The 19122-nt window shown below is 41.1% G+C and overlaps 1 protein-coding gene across 18 annotated transcripts in view; it reads left to right on the top strand.

The window, feature by feature from the left end:
• Window positions 1-19122, top strand: part of ARVCF (ARVCF delta catenin family member) — a 283342-nt gene that overhangs the window by 235706 nt on the left and 28514 nt on the right. For all 18 annotated transcript variants that reach the window (XM_065692205.1, XM_065692208.1, XM_065692213.1 and 15 more), the window contains one exon: window positions 3905-3976. In XM_065692205.1, coding sequence (XP_065548277.1) covers window positions 3905-3976 — 72 coding nt within the window. The remainder of the gene's footprint in view (window positions 1-3904; window positions 3977-19122) is intronic.

Raw genomic sequence — 19122 nt, 5'->3', positions numbered from 1 at the left:
TGGGCACAAATGCCTGGGCTGCTGCATCTTTATTACTGGCACTTAGACTAGCTAGATGAAGCTACCTACCCCAGTAAATGCCTCGAGGGATATGCCCTTTAGTTTCTCATCCCAGCACAACAAGTAAAATTGCAATCGGAATACCCAAGGCTGAGGCTGAAGTTTGCCTCCCTTGATTGTCGGCTGGGAAGTTGTTAGGCTGTGAGTGCCCTGGAGACTTCCGCTGTTACTGAGACTGATTCTGGGGTAAGGGCAGGGTTGTTTTCAGTTCGTGACTCTTGCTTCAGAGCAATGGGCTCTGCCAAAGGAGGAATGTTGGGAAAACAAAACCAAAGCTAATCGCACCACCTAACAAATGCTGCTCAGTAGTGTTGTGAGACACTGATTGCAGATATGGCTGGTGAGCCTGCAGAGGATGGGTGTCTTGGCAAGACAGAGCTCAGCCCTTGCTTTCTGACCCTTTGCTGCAGTCTGGGTCAGTGGGTTTATTAACAAGTACAGTACCGACTGTTGGTGGGGGGTGTTATGCAAATCTCTCTTCAACTTTTTAACCAGAAAGAAGGCTTTGGGGGATTAATCCGTCAGCAGAAATGGTCCAACTGAATAGCTGCGTTGATTATGTGGTAAAGCAAAATGACATTTGAGGAAAGTCACCAATGTTAGTGGTTAATAACACTGGGTTGCACTTCAAAGCGTGTACTGAGTTTCTGACAGATTGAAAATGCCAAAGGTCATGTTTTGGTTATTTCTTACATAATGAAAAGGGTGGGGGAGAGAGGGGAAAAAACATAATCCCCATGTTTTCAGAGACTGTAAATTGCATCTTGCACAAGCAAGTCTTGTGTCAGGCAGTTTTCTCAAACCACAGTACTGTGCCAGTTCCTACAGCCAGGTCTCGTAAAATAGACCTGTCAGCAGGCATGTTCAAAGCTGTCTGTCTCTTGGCAAAGTTTGGAGCTATGCTTCTCATCCAAGAGCATCCTCTTTCCTCTGGCATACCTCAGGCTGGAAAATTTGGAGAGCAGGGAAATGCACAGAAGGGCAGAAAAAGGATGTTGTATGTCTTTTCTACTGCTAGTGTGGTCATTCCAGCATCCCTGTACACTAGAATTACTGACAGGCTTGAGTGGCAGAGGGGTTGTTCAGAGCTATAGAAGCTGGTTTTCTCATGATCTGGGTCAGGCCAGGGGAGGTTACAATTGGTAGGCTCTTTAACTTGCTAAATTTGGTCACCTTTTTTAGAAACTCCAGACCAGTATTTGTGGGTCCTGTGAAAATCAAATGGGAAAAATACCAGCTGGGCCACAGATTGAAAACTCTGACTTCTAGATGGATTTCTTTTGGACTATTCTTACAGCTTGGTCACATCCTCTCTATAGGAAAGCTGTGGAAAATGTAGGAGCTTCAGGTATTTTTGAGTCTGGCCCTTGCAGAATTTGATGAAGCAAGTAATTTGTAGAGTTGAAATCCCCTTGGTCAGAGCTCTGTGTTCTGAATTGCTTCCATTTGTAAACAGCTGGCAGCTTCTGGTTTGAACAGATGCAGTTTTGCCTGCAAGGTGGGTTAGTTTCTCAGAGGGCTGAGAGTCAAACTAGTAAAAGCTTCATAGGAGATGGCCACTATTTGCAATCTGGCCCAGAAACTGAGAGATGGTGACTGAAGATCACAGAGCACAGGTGGAGTGTGCTGTCTTAATGAAAGATGGTTTAGGAAATCGGCAGCTGCTTCTGCATTGCCAGCTCAAAAGATGTAGCAGCCAACAATGCTCTCCCGCACAATCTCTTCCATAAAAAGTTATGCAAAATACATTCTGCTTACTAAACATTGTGCTAGAAAGAAGGGAGCTCTTACAGTGCCATCGCGGTTCTTCAGGGCTAATGGAAGTACCAAATCCCAATCTTTAAATTAGAGGGAACTTCCGAAATGAATGAGTAGTTGTGTTGAATAAGGTCTGGTTTTCCAGGTAAGTGTTCTGAGGTTTAAACTAGCTAATGCCAAGGACGTGAGACTTGGGGTCATGTGAGAAAACAGTTTGTCCTACTTGTAGGTAAGATGGAGTAACACTTACTGGTCTAAGCCTGTAATCTTTCCTACACTGACTTCCTTCCTTTTGTGCCTTCCCCCCCTGCCTTTGCCCTGCTTTTTCCTGTCAATGCTCTAAGTGTCAACAAGGGTTTGCAGCCAGTGACTGGATTCAGCTGCCGTTATGAAATGTAGCATCCTTTGGTGATGCACAGCATTTTTTCTTTCTGGCATTTGGTTTCCCAATGTGTTTCTCATTCTTTCATGGAGCAAAAACTTGATGGAGGGCTGCAAAGTGCAGCTAATTCCTATCTCTTCTTTTAGGAAAGATAGCTTCCGAAGGAATGTCATAGTACCTGGCTGCATGACTTTTTGGCAGCTTAGATGGTCTTTTTCATACTTTAATGAAGCAAATTGCTTCAGATGAACAGAACTTCTGGATGCATGTTTTGTTTTGCACAGTAGTAAAGTTGGCTGGTGTTCTGTGCTGGCATTTCAAACCAGAAGTGTGTGATATTTACAAAGAAGGGGAGGGGGTGGAATGCCACCTTAAGGTGCTCCCCTCCCTTGATGTTATTTCTAAATGTTCATACTGGTATTTAAAGTCTCCATTTTGTCTCTGTAGTTGTGTGTGTGTTTTTATCCTTTTGTCAAGAAGAGAGGCAAAGTGGCCGTTGAATTCACTGCACGGAAGCTCTACCAGCTCCCAGCTATAACAGGGCTGGGATTGACTTTTCCCATGTCATGCCCTATTCCCAGAGAAGAATCAGACTAATTTCCACATTACCTTTTCAAGGACCATTTTCTTGTTTGCTTTTAATCATCCTGACTGGTGGTGCTTTCAGCCCGTCCTGTAAACCTCCATTAACAGCCTGGTAGAGTCCCTGTGCAGAAGCCACCTCTGGCAGCTTCAGTTGTGGTGTTTTGAATTCATCCCATCATACCTGCCGTCCCTGTTCTTGAGGGAGAGATAACTTGATTCCCCTCCCCAAAAAAATAATTTGGAAAAGCAAAATTGTGCATTACTGTCCTCAGAGTCAATACTGATTCGTGTGCTTCCTTCCAAATCTCCCTTTGCTGTCAGTACTTCTCTGATGGCAAGGTGCCTGGTTATCCCACAGCATCCATGCTGCTTACCCAAGGCCGTGTGTCTCCCTGGGGAGAGAAGAAGGGATAAAAATTAACCTTTTCTTCCCCAGCTGTTTACATAACCTTGGACTTCCACCTAACTAAAACTGAAGTCCAGGTTTTGTTCTGCTTTCTGTGAAGGATTATGTGAATTAAAACTGATGTAATGGTTTGAAACTGCCTCTCAGTAAATGTGTGGAATTATTTCCACTAGTTTCTAACAAATAGTCAAAATGTCACTTTATTGATTGAAGGGCAATTCAAGGTCAAGTTGTTGGCTGCCAACTGTACAATATATTAAATCTAGGCCTTCATGTCTGATAGTGACAAGAATAGAGGCTGCAAAGCAAACCTGTTGGTTTTTGCTCTGCTTTAGCTAAGCTTCAGATCAAAATTTCTTGATGAAAATAACAAGCAAATACTGGACTTCTGAGGAAGGGGAATGGCTTTGCCAAGAAGGCAAATGGCACAATTTTCAAAGATTTTAAGCACTCTTAGGACCCACTGAAATGCTCGTGCTGAGCATGTTTGCAGATCAACCTGCAGGTAGCACGGATGTTTTCCCAAAGTTGCTCCTGCTAAAACCACAGCGATGCAGCTGGATTGCAAGTCAGATATGTACAAATATGAGTAATAGTTTGTGATTTATATTCTGAGTCTATATCTTCTCTCATCTTGCAGATGCACATGACAGTATCTTACCTGTCAGTATGCTGACAGTCTTTTCCATCTGTTGTCTTATTTTTTTGCACAGGAAAGAAGAATGGAGATTTGGACAGGAATTTTGATACACTTGATTTGCCTAAGCGGTCTGAAGCAGCAAAAGGTAATGCTAATGTTTGTGCTTTTGGAAATGACAAGTAGCATGGGAGCAGGAGGCTTTTAAAGGGGCTTGAGACATGAGCATATCAGGCTGATCTCTTTCTTTTGTATTCAGTTAATTGAAATAATGGATGTGTCAGTGGTTGTTGTTATCTAGTATTCAATATTCAAAAGCTGGATACAACCAGCTTTTATATAAAGCTGCTGAATGGGTGGAATCTTGTAGAAGCCCATCTGATTCGGTGTTAGGTGATTGTAACTCCACAGAGGGGTGAGTGCATGCTCTTTTCCTTTACAACTCCATTTGCAAATTGCCTGCACTACATGTGAATGTGAGTTCTGAAATGCATTAGGTGAGTGTACTTACCACTAAGGTTTTCCCTTCACTGGCATCTCTGTAGTTCTTCAGTGCCACAATGAATTGGAGAGTGACAACGGGGAATGAGTTCAAATCTTTTGTCTTTACTGATAGTCTTCTCCTGAGTACAGTATTTCCCTCTGTCTGCAGTGAGCAGTATTTGTAGTTTTCCAAAATCAGGTTGACAGAAAGAATTTTCTGCATTGCGCTATTGTATTTCAGCTCTGGCAGAGGTGAAATCTTTCACAAACAAGCTGCATTCCCTTCCTGTACACATGGTACTCTTTTATTAATTGGAGATTAGGAGATGATTTAGGATCTCGTCAGACTTCTTAACAGCACTGGACGGTGTTTTTGAGACTTGCACAGGTTTTCATCTGAGTGTGTGCAATGTCATCGCAAAGATTCAACCATTGTCATGGCAACTGCTGCGGTGCCACCCTGTCAACTCAGCCCTGCAGGAAATGTTCTCCCACAGCACCTTCACTTTAGTGATCTGTGAATATCCGTAACTACTTGAGCATTCCTCAAAAAGAAGATCTTAAACTCTTCCTGCGTTACTTGCACAATTTCAGAGAGTATAAAGAGAGTGTGACTCAGTGGACAGATAGTTGGACTTGGGATAGCAGAAGTATGCTACTTAGTGATCTTCATTGAATCAACTGATTTGTGCTTCAATTTCCTTACTGTTAACTGAGGGTGGCAGCAGCAGAGGCCCTATCTAGCATCCTTAGAGATGTACTGGTAGTCATTAATGGCATAATAATTACACCCGTGAAGTGCTGCACTCACTTAAATTTGTGGGCAGTGAAGCTCTGATACGCAAACTAATCCTAATACGTGGATGGATCTAATCTATTTACAGGCACCTTTTTACAGTGGTCCAGTTTCTAGGCTAATGCCTAGAACACTAATGTTAATGCACCTCTTACAAGGTGCAGTGCCATCCTGCTTGGAGAGCTGCAGGAAACTTCTTGGTTCAAGGCTGGGCATTGATTACATTGCAGAGCAAGGAGACATCCTAAGGATGGAGAAGGAGAGGAGTGTAAAATACAGTAGGGCCTTCAGAACTTTCATTCCTTTCTAAATGTGACTGGAATATAGGTGCCCCTAAAAGGAAAAGATGAAAATCTAAGATTTCTGTAAAAAAATTGGATGTTGTGCAACTTTAAGACGGAAGTCTTTCAGGTGGCTCTGTCAGTGGTAGAAGTTTTGTGCCATATTTGATGGGAGATGTATCTGTCTTTCTGAGCTTACGCAGATCTATCATACTCAGTTGCTAGAAATCACACACTCTCAAAGAGGTTTTATTTGATAATTTCAAAATACCCCTGTTTAATCTAAGACGAATAGACTCTCATGCTAGGTAGATTAGGTCAGGAGATTATTCCCATAGCATTTTGAAAGAAGATCTTTGACACGGAAAAAGGCTTGAGAAATGACTTGATTGTGTGCTAAGGTAAAAAATAAATTCAGTGATGCATATTTTGTTTCCTGCTAAGCGTCTTGTTTACACAAGAGCTTCTGGATATTAAAGGTTCTAACAAGGTTGCTGGGACTTTGAATTGTCGGTAAGATGAGGAAAATAAAATTGCAGTTTTAAAACCCTTAAAAGCTCTGGTCAGATCTGTGCCATAGAGTATAATTGGCTCTGATGAGATCAGCTCTCAGCTGAAGCAGAACCTCGTTACCAAGATTGAAAAATCATACAAGTTTTAATGATCAAAAGCACTCAGTTTGAGTGACACAATGAAGTGCTATTTCAAAAATCAACAATTATAGATTAATCTCTTTCATGTATTATTAAAGCCATATTAAAGTGAGTTTTCAGCTGGAATCTCTGTGGGCAAATGAAACTGCAGTAACAGGATTTGTTCATGCAATGCAGCAGATGAACACTGTGGTAGTTAACAGATATTGGGATGCAGTGTTGTTAAGGTTCCTGTAATCGTGCAGTTGACATCCATGGTTGGTGCTTATCTGGTGGATGTAAAGATGAGGTTTCAAGAACTTGACATATACTCATAAGTATGATCACTGAGCTTAATAGTGTGCTTACGGCTGCTTGAAAAAAGGCGGACTGGAAGCAGTGAAGTAGTTTCAGACCTATTCTCTATCATCTCTGGAAACTGCACTTGGTCTCCAAATGACTTTAGTTGCAGGAATCTCTGCCTGTCCTGTAGCTGAACATCATAAACCCAGAAACTTCTGTAGTTTCCAGTTGCGATGTTGGGGCTGGTTAGTGTCTGTGTGGGAGACAGCTCAGGAACACGTTCATATCCTGAACAGTCCAAATGGGCTCATGAGTTATTACCTTGTTTAAGTGCTGTTTGTTGGGATTTTTTTCCTGAAATGTATTTGTCCTGGAGAGAAATGAATGCATGAAGGTAATTCTTGTTTTTTTCAGGGTGATAAACTAGTCTCCTTTTCTTCTGATTGCATTTCGGTTTTTAATGGAAATCAGATTTTGCTGCAGCACAGTATTTGAGCAGCCCCGAAACCATTTCTAAAGCTTTACTAATTTTATGGGCTAGGCACTCTGGCAGGGGAAAGCTTCCAGTTCAGGGTTGTTATCTGTGGTAAACTGGATAATGTCAGATGGGAGAACTTGCAGTGCTTTCAGGAGCTGTCTCATCTTGATATTAAAAAATAAATATATATGCTCTGGCAGTGTCCAGAGTAGTGCTGTCCTCCTGAGGAGAGATTGTGGAAGAGACACTTCTTGTTTCTTCCTTTGTTGAAAGGAGCATATTTTTTTTCTGATAGTCGAAGAGGGAGAAGATAAATTTTGAAGGGAAGTGATAAGAGCTTGCGCAGAGCCATATGAGGGAACAGCACTGACAAGAAATTATGAATGTTGTCCTCGGGACCTTGCTAAATTTAGTACTTTCAAAAATTGCTGCTTCTGTGGAGGGGGGAAAAGTATTCTTGCTGAAATCCCTTCCCCAATATAAAGTAGGTCACTGGTGGTGGTGTTGGCTGTCTCCTCTTCAGTGTGTCCTCTTCTGTGCTATCACAGTGTGAATGCTGATTTCTCCTGTGTACATATTAAATATATAGGATAGTGCAGTCTCTTTGCTTGGCTCACAGAGTCCTTATTTCTGAGCAGGAATAGTGACAGGAGGCTCACACATTGGGGGAAGATCAGGATTAATCATATCTATGCAGTGGAAAGCATGTCTCAGATGGCAGGCTGTGAGATAAGGTTTTCTGAAAAGAATCAGGATTGATATGTGTCAGCCCTCTGAAGATGTTATAAAGATTGTAACATTTAATCTTCCTGATGTGAAGGTGTTGGATTGTCTTCCCCTGTTCATCAGTGCTGGAATATGAGAGGAGAATGTCCAGAAGAGCAAACCAGCTTTTCACATAGAATCAGCGGATTATTCCTAATTAAATCCAGACTTCTGTGCTGCTTGGTTTAAGCAAATGCTGTGGCTTCTTGTTTATGCACACATCTAATGGCATAAAAGTAGATGTTCTGAGGTGTTGAAGTTCAGCTAGGATTTCAGTCTAACTCATTAGGGAGTCGAAAGTGTTCAGCCCTAAGGAGATATGTGCAGGTGCATTTCAGCCTGATCAATAGGCTAACTCATTCTTTCCTTTAAATCTGTTTTTATTTATCTTTTCTGTTTTGATTATTTAAACATACTTCCATCCTACTGGGAACATAAGCTTAGGAGGAGTTGAGCAGAAATATTGAGCAAGTGCTAAAGCTGCTTGTAGTTGGAACAAGTCTATTTTATTGTAGCAGGGACCTCACAGAAAAGGTGAATTCATTTGAAAGCTCGGTTTTGTGTGTACACTTTCCCTGGTCAGCAGCCTATGTAGGTAGGGAATGAGATTTTGGGTGAACTTGTCAGCAGGTGAATTTCTTCTTTCTCTGTTATGTGAAATCCTGTTGCTTTCCATGTAGCCTGATGCTGATGATAGATTTTTCTGTCCCAGAAGGTGAGTGTTTAAAATCAGTTATAAATCTTTTTATTACTGCTCCAGGAAATTAGACTTCCTGGCACTGTCAGGGTAATGACTTTAACTTAGTAGATTACAAAAATGCCAGCAATTTGTCTTCACTAACATGTAGTGGGGGGAGAGAGGAACTTCACTGAAGCTTTCCTGTGACTTCAGGTTTGTAATTAAGATTAGCTGCTGTTCCCATTTCACTGCTGTTTTAATTTGCTTTCTTTAAATCTTTACAAGTTGACTCAAGCACTCACCTGCCCTTTCCAGCTCCCTTCAATCATTAATTTTGATTGTCGTATTGTGAATAAGTGAGTAGAACTGATTGATTAATGGCACCATCCACACCCCTCCTGTGCCTGCTAGTGGAAATTGAGGTACTGGGAAGATCTCCTCTGTGAGAGCAAGTAACATGTTCTTGTATTAACATCTTTTAAGTATCTCATGCATGTTGTTGAGAATTGCCATCAGAATTATTAAGTATCTCTTATTTCTGTTGCTTTACCAAGCAGAGGATTCATTTTGGTCTAGTGTGTTTTTCATATTTTACAAAGCAGTGAAAGATTTCTCATCTGTCTTCCAGTGCTTTGAGTCAGAGAAAATTTATTGCCTTGAACAGGAAAATTCCCATATGGAACCTGCCCTTGCCAAACTTCCTCCATTCCAGTACCTGTAAATTCTTATTCTTTTTCCCAACACCTGCAAGGAATTCAGAGCAGGCACCTGTGATTTTTCTTTCTTTTGCATACACACTGTTTCCATAGCAGACTGCTAATTGTTCTGGAGTACTCCCCTTTTATTGTCATAATCTTCTGCAGTTCTGATGTTGAGCCACTTATTTGTTCAAAGCTGGGTTGAAACGTGACAGTTGCTTCCCCTAGCCTGCTGAGCTGTGCTCTACAGGTGGAAACTCTGTATTTGTGGTCTTTATGGATCTGTTAAACTTAATACTGTAGAACATAAATTTTAAGTTTCGAGATGAAATTGAAGGGTTTGAAAATTTTATGGGGAGATGCCTCTGGAATGTGAATTGGAGGTCTGGGAGTACTGTTATGTCTTTTGTCTTTTTTCTGCCCTAACATATCTTCTTCCAATTAAAAGAATGAAGTAGCTTCTTGTTTTCTTAACATGACAACTCAAGCAATTCAAACTGGTATCAAGTGTATTATTATAGAACAATGTTTATTTTTGTTTCAAGTAGATTGGCCTAAGCCTGTAAGAGTTGTAGGCTATACTGTGACACCTTCTGTGTTCTAATGATGTGTGTACTTCTTGCATGAAGCAGATATGGAGAGGGTTACTCATTTAGCATGGATTTTAAAAGGAGTGCAAAATCCTGTCACCAATAGTTAACTTGATAAAACTTCCTTAAAACAGAAAATCATTCAGGTAGGAGTGTTGCTGTTTTTACATAGGTTTTTTAGAGAGCCTCTGTAAACTCTAGATGAAGGGAGCAGTGATGGGTGATGGTGACTCACCTGCAGAGATGAGGTGTTTTAATTTGACTTCTGAGCCAATCCTATTCCCAGTACATACTCCAGGGTACCTATAAGGAAACTTGCTGTAGGATTGTACCTGATAAAAAAATGTTTTGCAGTTCTTGCTTGAGAAGTTTTATGTTGACCAGCAAGGCAGGAGAAGGAAGGAGTAGAAGATCTATCTTGCTTTTCAGAGACAGCTTTGAGTACAGAATGAACACTGCTTATTTATCCTGATGCTTCCTGTCACTAGTGATTCTCAGTTCTTGCTGCCTGTTGCCAGGATCAGTTGATTCTTTATGGTAGGTTTGTGTCAGACCCATGCAGAGTTGCTGGACTTTATTGCTAAAACAGTCCTAGTAGTTAGTGATTCACAGTCGTCTTGTGATAAGCTCACCGTGATGCACAGATGTTGCATAAAATAAATCATTAGCACAACTCTTGAGGGCTCTTTCTTCCTTGTTGCATTAGTGCAGGTTGTAAGCCTTGATCAGCTTGGCCTTTGAAGGATGTTGTCCATGGAATGACCTCTGTTTCTTTCTACATAACGCATAGCATAAGGTTTAAAAAAACCAAAATAATCCCTGCCTTTGTTGAGCAGATATTGAACTGGCTTTGAACTAGTTGAGCAGTTAAAGCAGCAGATTTTCACCAGGTATTGTGTTTTACCTAGCAGCTACCCATGGTGAGAGATTGTCATGCATGTCATTAAACACCAGCAACTAGACAAAATCTTTCAGGCTTTTATCTTGGTGCATGCTGCTGCAACAGAACCTTGGCACACCTGTAAAGAGCACAATTATGGTTTTGTATTGTGTTATAATGCTAGAATCTGGATTTAGTAAAACAAAGTGTTCTGTTGTGTATGAGTCAGCAAACCTTTGTGGTGGGAACTAAGCTGTATCACTGAGCATCCATGGTTCTCTTATTGCCTGCTTGTTTTGTTATGTTACTATTAATTTCTAGGCCAGATAGGGCTTTCAAGTGCTAGATCCTTTGAGCTCTCTCTTGACACACAGGTGACTTCACTGCAGTTTGTAGTTCAGCAGTTTACCTAGGTATGGCAAGGTTTGTCAACCACTAGAATCATTTGTTATCCACTGGTCTATGCAGGCATTGTCTTAGATCAGCATTGTATTGAGGTAAAAGATGAAGGCCTGCCTTCTCTGTAGTTTACGGTCATTGGTGGGCTTGATCACTTGCATTCTTGTAGACATTTAATATTGTATATTTGTGCTAAGTTTTGCGGGAATATTCAGATATCAATAAGGACCACAGCTCAACCTTGCTTTTTTCAAGTGTGTATGACCTTTCTGAATTCTGCCACTAATTCTTTTCACTTACTAGTATGAGTCTGTCCTACAACACTCTTTCTTTGGGGACTGTGAGGAAACATATATTGTTCTGGGAGAAATACTAGCGATATGACTGAACCCTACACAGTAACTGTGTACAGTAGTGCTGCTGGGACTCTCGCAGCTCTGCTCTTTGTGGTTTACTCATTCTACCAAATCATGTGAGAGGAATTTGAGACCATTACAGGACCAGCTCTCACTCTGGTGTTATCTGTCAGCTCAGGAATGTGCAGAGTAATTTTGGCTTTGCTTTCTGGTAATTGCTACCATGTTTGTCAAATAGTTGTTGTTTTGCTTCTGAGAATGCCTTGATGTTGCAGCTCTGATTAGTGTTTTCCAGTCTCTTGCTTTGTTCATAGGGATTTCCAAGAAAAAATTGTGTTTCCAGGTGGGACAGGTTAGACTCTTGGTAAGGTGAAATGGCATTTGTGGAACAGAAAATCTCTTGCAGCTGTAGCAAGGGGAAGCACAATGTTTGTGTGGCCCGACTATCCTATAAATTGCCCAGTTAAGAGATGTACTTTTGTGTCAGGAAGATTTGAGTTGGGAACTTGAAGCGTGCTGCTATATGGAGGACATACACAGCCAGTGTAAACTGGGGAAGAAATTTTTGAACTGTGATAATTAAATGTCACTAATGCCTTCTCTACCTCCAATATGGACACCTCATAATGTGAATGGCTTTTTCAGTTTTAGGTTACGTAGCTTTGATGTTTAAGCCTGAGGGAGCAGTGGGAAACAGCTGTTGGGATAGGGAGGCAGGAGGAATCATTGCAGTGATATGAACATCTCTTTCAACTCTACATTTATACAGAGTTGAGAACATGAAGCTTTTCATGAAGTCATAAGGTGGTTGTTCTCGTCCATCACTTCTTGTCTCTGTTGTAATTTGTTTGCCTGTAGAGCTCCTCTTGTTCCTTTTTGTCTTCTACCTCTATCTTAACAGCTAGAGGTCACATGCAAGGTGAGTTAGGAGGGCTGCTTTCTTTCTGAATTGTTTTAAACTCTTCCTTCTGAATAAGAAAAATCTAACTCACCTCTAAGGTGAATCAACAGCAGCAACTATTGCTCCTCTTTATTCTTTTCTTGCATTTTTTCACGTTCAATGTTCCTCATTGGAGAGGAAAAGCTGGCAGGAGACATGACTCTCCCACTCCACCTTTCACCTTTTTTTCACCTGTGATTCTCATGGGACTAGAAAATAACTCCAGTAGTCAGCTTCCAGCTCCTTCTTGCCTGAGGCTGATAACCAAGAATATAGATCTATTATAATAACTAGCAGCATCTTCAAAAGGCAGGAATCCCAGGGGGTAAATTCCCTTTCCAACTTGATGCGAATTTGTGGCCAAGTTACGAATGCACAGAAAATGAGACTTATGCATGTGGTTATAACATCTTAAACTAGAACAGCCTATATGTACTTGCACAATAATGTAGCTTATGAAAAACTAAACAGCAGGAACTCCACTCAAGCACATGCTAATTGCAGCAGCTACTGAGGAGATGGAGTGATCTGGAGCTTCAGCAAAAGATAGAGCTGAAAGTAAGAAAGTCTCATTTTTGCATTCCAGCATTGCTACTGTCTTGCTGAGTGGCCTTAGGCAAGTTAATTGCATTCAGATCCAGGGCTATAGTGAACTCGTTTGTGAAGTGTCTGCTACTGCCTCTGCCTTCACTAAAATAATTACTGATAGTCTTACTGCTGCTGTGATAACCAGTGCAAATGGAGTGTGCATGATCCATTTGTAAAAACAGCAGAATTCTGCCAAAGTATTGTGTGTCACAACTGTTGTTAGCACTACGGTGACAGCAAAATCAAATAAAAACAGAATTCCTGTTTAAGGGGTGGGTGGTAGTGCCTTGCTCCAGTGGGATGTTACGTGAATGGACTGAGGAGTTCACATTAGGGTATTTCAAAAATATCTAATACTATGAATTGCTTTGTAGTCTTACTATGCATATTACACTTAGTGTGCATTTTTATGGAGAAGGTCAACCGTGTCATTTATGATGCTTGTATAGATAGGCACATACAGAAACCAGCACATAACTCAAGACCTTGGCAAGTTTTACAGCCCAGCTACAACATTTGCTTTAGTTGTAGCAGCATGTGCTCTCTGACAATGCAGCATCTTAACCCTTCAACCACTGACTGGATTTTCATGTCCATTATGCTTGGGTAACATTTCTGATGATAAAATAGTTAATGTTGGAAAGTGATGTATGTCATATCTTTCCCTTTTCACAGCCTGCCCCAGCCAAGAATGGTTAATACTGGTTTTTTCCCTGCTTTGGTTTGTGTATGTGTTTGCCTGTATCATTTAGCATTTCTGTTCTACAAGCAATTCTAATTGTTACTCTAAAGTAGAATGCCTGTTATTACAGAGCGTAGCTCATTCTATGGATGCTGCTCAAGGACTGTTTATAAAATGACAATGTGCCATGAAAGTCTGCCAGGAATAAAAGCAGGAGTTGGTGGGGACGTGTTTATCCCGCATAACTGCCTCGGTCTTGGGACTTAGTCACTGCAAAGAAAAACTCCATCCATCACTGTTGCATTATGTCAGTTTTTCTGCCATGCCATTCTCCATTTCAGTTAAGAGATAACAATGAAAGCCCAGAGACTTTCCCCGTTCCCCTTGCCCTCATTTTAGCATAAGCGTAAAAAATCAGATGATAATTTGAAGAGGGATACGGATGGGAAAGTTCTCCTGGTTGCCTCGCCATTGTTACTGTGAAGTGCAAGGAAGAGGAACACAGCTTCTGCTGGAATTTAGAGATGAAATTTCTTGTCAAAATCAATTACAAAAACCTTGTTGCACAAAGTTACGGTTGTCTCTAGTGTCCATCAAAAGTACGGCAGCAAAGTTCTGCTGACGATGCCACTTGACAAGTTAAGAGAACAGCAGAAAGTTTCAGAACAGCTGAGGCAGAAAAATGGTGTAATGTCGATTTAAATCCCTTGCCAGATTTCCCAAAATAGTGTGTGCATAAGTAAAGGAAGTAGTTATAGCTCCAGGTGAGTCTTAAAAAGGCTGTGCCTTGAGGAGTAATAGCAATGTGGATAAATTTCTCAGAGGCCTGCATGACTCAGGTGCTGTCAGAACTCAATACTAGACAGGCATCTCTCAAATCTTACTTAAAGTGTCTGTCAGGGGTGCTCCGGCTGTCCCATCTGGTATTCTTTTGCCCACAAAAATGCAGACTGATGCCCTGTAATTAAACATTGGAACAGGTTCCTCAGGGAGGTTTTGAAGGGTTCTCTATCATTGAAGGATTTCAAGACCTGACTGGACACTGGCATAAATAACTTGGTCTAAATTCAACACTGAGCCTGTTTTGAGCAGGAAGCTGCCCAGGTGACTGTAATTGTTCTGTGTGACTCTTGTTAAGTGATTACAAAGTCAGCCAAAAATGTCTGTCTGCAAAAAACAGCAACATAGGGTTTTGGTTTTTTTTTTTAGAGATAAGTTTTTTCCAAAACAGCTTAATCTGTGACAGCTAGCCAGGTGAATAAGGTGGGAAGAATGAGAATGCTCATTTGCCAGTGGAACCTGGGAAAGGAGCATATATGCAAAATACATCTTAATAGGTGGATCTCAGTTTGATTTTTATAATGCATACTTTCTCTGGTGCCAGCACAATAAACCATGGACTTCTCAACACTATGTTAATCAGTCTCTGAGGGTCTGCTTGCAATGGCTAATGATGGGGGGAGAAAGGGGAATAAAAATGAAATAGTTGTATGATTCTGAACTAATTGCAAATTGAAGTACTAGAGACCAGGCAAAGAGGCCTTCCTTATAATGGAGCCAAGACAGAGGAGGTATGTGCAGTAAGGAGTCCAGCTTTTTTTTCCACTTCTGCTTGAACAGTATTTATTACAGTTAATGGGGAGCTTTAATCATGGAGTTAATCTGAAAATTAAAATGGACTGTCAAATAACCTGTGTGTTCTAAATTGCAGAAGTCACTGATGCTCATTAGTCATACTGAAGCTGCAGTCGTGTTTTGCAGAAAGGCAAATAAAAAGAATCACAAAATTAAGACCTCTATTTTCTCAGCATTAATTTCTAGTGTGGTTACCTGCACAGCTGCTGCAGTCCTATTATCTGACTCATTACTTTGTAAACCACTTTGAGAGATGTTGAATGTGAAAGCTGCTACATAAAGTCTTATTTATTTCGATAACCCTGAGTGCTCTGCACAGGCTTAAAAGCTCCCCCCTTCTCTAACATGACAGGGGAATCATATGACTTAATGTGCCATATACCTCTAACTGTGGTTTGAAGAAAAGTGACCTTGAACTGAGAGGCAGGCATTTTACATTATAAAGCAGACACTTAAATTTACCTGTCAACCAGAGGCAGGGGAATCTTACATCTGCATGGTTTAGAAAGCAGTGTCAATCCAACTGTTCATTGCTCTGAACCCACTGAGGGTTTGATTGCTGACCCAGGCATTTTCAGGTGACGAGTGTGAATGTTGATCAGTGTGTGGTAGTCAGAAGAGCATTTTTATTTCGTCCTCTCAGACCTTAGTTTCAGCCCTGAATTTTCTGTCTCTTGGTCATAGGGAAATCTGGAATTCTGTAATAGCATAACACATTCTTTGTCTCTTTAGGAACAGACAATGATTCAGGCTTCTCTGGAAGGAGGATATGTGAAGAGCAGTCCTTCCACCTCATGTCCGGTTTGGTCATGTTTTCCATGCTTTGGGGTCTCCTTACTTTACTGAATATATTGTTGCTTTTGTAGGAGACATCTAGAGCAACTTCACATTCTCTTTCACCAGTAGCCTCAGTAAAGTGTAAGTACCAAACACACTGTGACAGTCTACTGAAATTGGCTGAGTCTAGATAGGCAAGATAGAAACAGTGTGGGAGGGGAAAGGGGACACAGACCGCTGAAGTGAGAGTGCAGTTACACAGCATTTCAGTGACAGATTTGGGAACAGGGAGAAGGTTTTCTGATTTCTCAATCAATGTCTTTTTTGCTGGCTCATGCTAACAAGCCAGCTAGCAAGCCCATTCCATTTGGAAATGTCATATCTTCTTGTCCCTCACATGCAAAGCCAGGAACAATATTTAATGAGTTCTGTTTTGAGACCTCTAAAATCATAAGCAGCAGATCTGTAATCATGATTATTGCATCTTGCCCTGCTGAGAGCTTAAAAATGATGAGCAAGAAAGGCATCTCCTAAGACTCATTCAAAATATGAGCAGGCAAGAATAAGATCTAGAGAAAGGATTTGCCATAATGGGAGCATCCCCAATGACCTTTAAACACTTAGAAAATTGAAAGTCTGCATTCCTTGCATATGCAGGTTTCCCACTTCCCTTTTTGGGATGCTTTGTGCATTGAGTCGTAAAACATGCTAGTGATCACTGCAGAGCACGAAGGCAACTTGCGGATGTGTAAGAGGAGAGATAGGAAATGTTGAGGATGGCTGAGCTGTTAGTTGCATTACAGCATGCTTGGGATTTCTCAAGGAATGAGAAAGTGTGTGTTAGGAACATGAGACCTAATCCCATTTATTCAATTACATGAGCACTGCTTCCAGGAGAGTATTTGCCTTCGGGTTAGTGCTAGTGCCGAAAACTAAAGACTTGGTAAAGGCATGTGTGACTTAGATTTGGGTGGTTCTGCAAGGTCTTGGTTAATAGATAAATCTTAACAAGCAGGTCCTTGCCAAATCCTACATACCTGCTTGCTGAAAGCAATGCTGAGATTAAACCCACTGAAATTAAACAGCATTGGCAGCTCTCTATGTGGCTGGATCCCAGTTTCCCTGAAACACTTAAAATTCGGTGCCACTCCTCTCACTGCAGCCTGGACACTTCCTTCTAGATCTAACAGATGGCCCATGAGAAGCCATCAGGGCACGCATAACACTGCCTTGCATATGTGAGTGATTAGAAATAGGTATAGATAGTAACATGATGGAAATTTTAATACTCTTGAGGAAGTATTTCACCTTATTTACACTTATACTGACCTTTTCAGAGTTTTCTATAGGCATGAACAACCTCCACAGTAAATGTCAGCTTCTGCTTAGAATCTTTTACATGAGTAGTCTTAAACTCAGTTTTTAATTGCATAATATTCCCGTAAGAAAGCTGCGCTGAAATTGAAAACTCTCCTAAACAAAGTGGCTATTGGGTGAGAGATCTTTTCACTATTTTAGCAGTGATGAAGAGGTTTCAAAGAAGCTGTCAGAGTTGTCTGATGTAGTGTCTGTTGTGGCTTTGTAAAATTTCTCCTATGACTTCCTGGTGGTTTGTGAATATGGGCCATTCTGGAGGGTGGTTAAGATGGGACAGGCTGCACTTGGATGCTGTGTAATGTTCCCCTGTTGCCTCCTGAAAAAGGTCTCTGTGCTTCCTCTTTTTGTTTCAGCCAAGTATCTAATTCAGTGCTACACTCTGAGGCCCCAATTCTTTTTCTTATTTCTTTATTTTTTTAACTTGTAAGTAGATTTATTTGTGGTTATAAAATAGCTAAGGACTCAGAGAGCTATTTTTCTCCAGATAATGTTGTCTTAGCTCACATTCTGGTCCAAATTTACGTTTTATAGCAAGGTCCGTGTTGTTAGGAAACCTATAATTCTACGGGCAGAGCTGGTTTTGTGTCAGTTCTGCCTGTGATTATCAGCTATTGAGACAGTGCATCAAACAGCAGATATGTTTACATCTAGTAGAAACTTTCCTTATTTTCTAATAAACAGAAAGAAGAGTACCCCTTTGCTGCATACCTTTGAGATGGTATGTCCCAGTGCATTCCAGTTCAAATGGAGGAGGAGCAGCAACATCTTCTCTTGCTTATCACCATCTGTCCTTGCCTGGATACAGTGCTTTGAGGATGGGTAGAAAATCTTTGTTCTTCAAGTCATTAAGGTTTCTGTCTTGTGCTGAAATCCATGGAAATTAAGCACCCAGGTACTGTACCTTGAAAACCCGGGCTGCCAGGTCTATTTTTTGTTAGAGAAGTTGAAGAAAACCCTCTGTTCGTGCTGCTTCTGCTCTGGCCTGACATTTATTTGACATTGAATACATCATATTCTTTTTCTTGGGTGCTTGGGAGATACTTAAATTGCCTGACAGCAGCATCGTGACTGTAATTGAGACAGATTAGATGCACTGGGCTGCCTTTGGGTGTGTGTGGCAGCTTTCATGAAATGGCGAGAGGAATTGAAAACCCACTTTTGACTTTGGAAGCTGTAGCAGGAACTAATTAGCAATTTCAGGACACAAACATGATTGGAGGAAGTGTTTGGGTTGGCATATAATAAATTATTTAATAACATGAGGGGGTCTTGCCATATGGCACTTATAAAATGCTTATAAAGGCAAGATTGCAGAACTGTGCTTATCAGTCCTAGTGATTGGGAATCACTGACCTCTCATTTCTCTAGGCTAAGAACGGACCTGCTAGCTTCTCAGCTTGGGTTCTGATAAGCTTTCCCCCCAAAAGGTTAGTTGTTTATATCCTAATGTTTCCTTTCTAGTGGGAAGTGTTTGATGTTTCAGTGAGGGTAGATCCACTGGAGAATAGACAGATTTATTCTTCTTATTTGAGGAGTTCAAGCTGTGGAGTTTTGCCTTCACTGCCTTAAGCAGATGGCCTCTAACAAGCAACTGCATTGATATGAATAACCAAATACCTCTGTAATGGCTTATGACCATTTATAAGACTTATATAAAAATCATGATGAGAAGTGGAAGTAGACATGGTGAAGCTTGAGTAACCCAGAAGGAGGCTTTCAAATTGGCTTCCAAGCATAGTTCAGCATACATGAGCTCTGAAAGATTTGTTTTTTCTCTTGAAGTTATTTTTCCCTTGGCACTGAAGATAAAACTCAGGCTGCGAAGGGGAGAACCTGACAGGTGCCAGCCCAAGTGGAAATACTGTCTGTCGATCCTTGTCTGCCGCAGCTCTAAGCAGTGCCCATAGCTGATACATCCAAATGCTTGTCAGGAGCCTGTGAGCTTTCAAACCAGA

Source organism: Lathamus discolor, chromosome 12, assembly GCF_037157495.1.
Source record: "Lathamus discolor isolate bLatDis1 chromosome 12, bLatDis1.hap1, whole genome shotgun sequence".
Taxonomy (NCBI): domain Eukaryota; kingdom Metazoa; phylum Chordata; class Aves; order Psittaciformes; family Psittacidae; genus Lathamus; species Lathamus discolor.
This window is presented reverse-complemented; position numbering and strand designations above follow the sequence as displayed.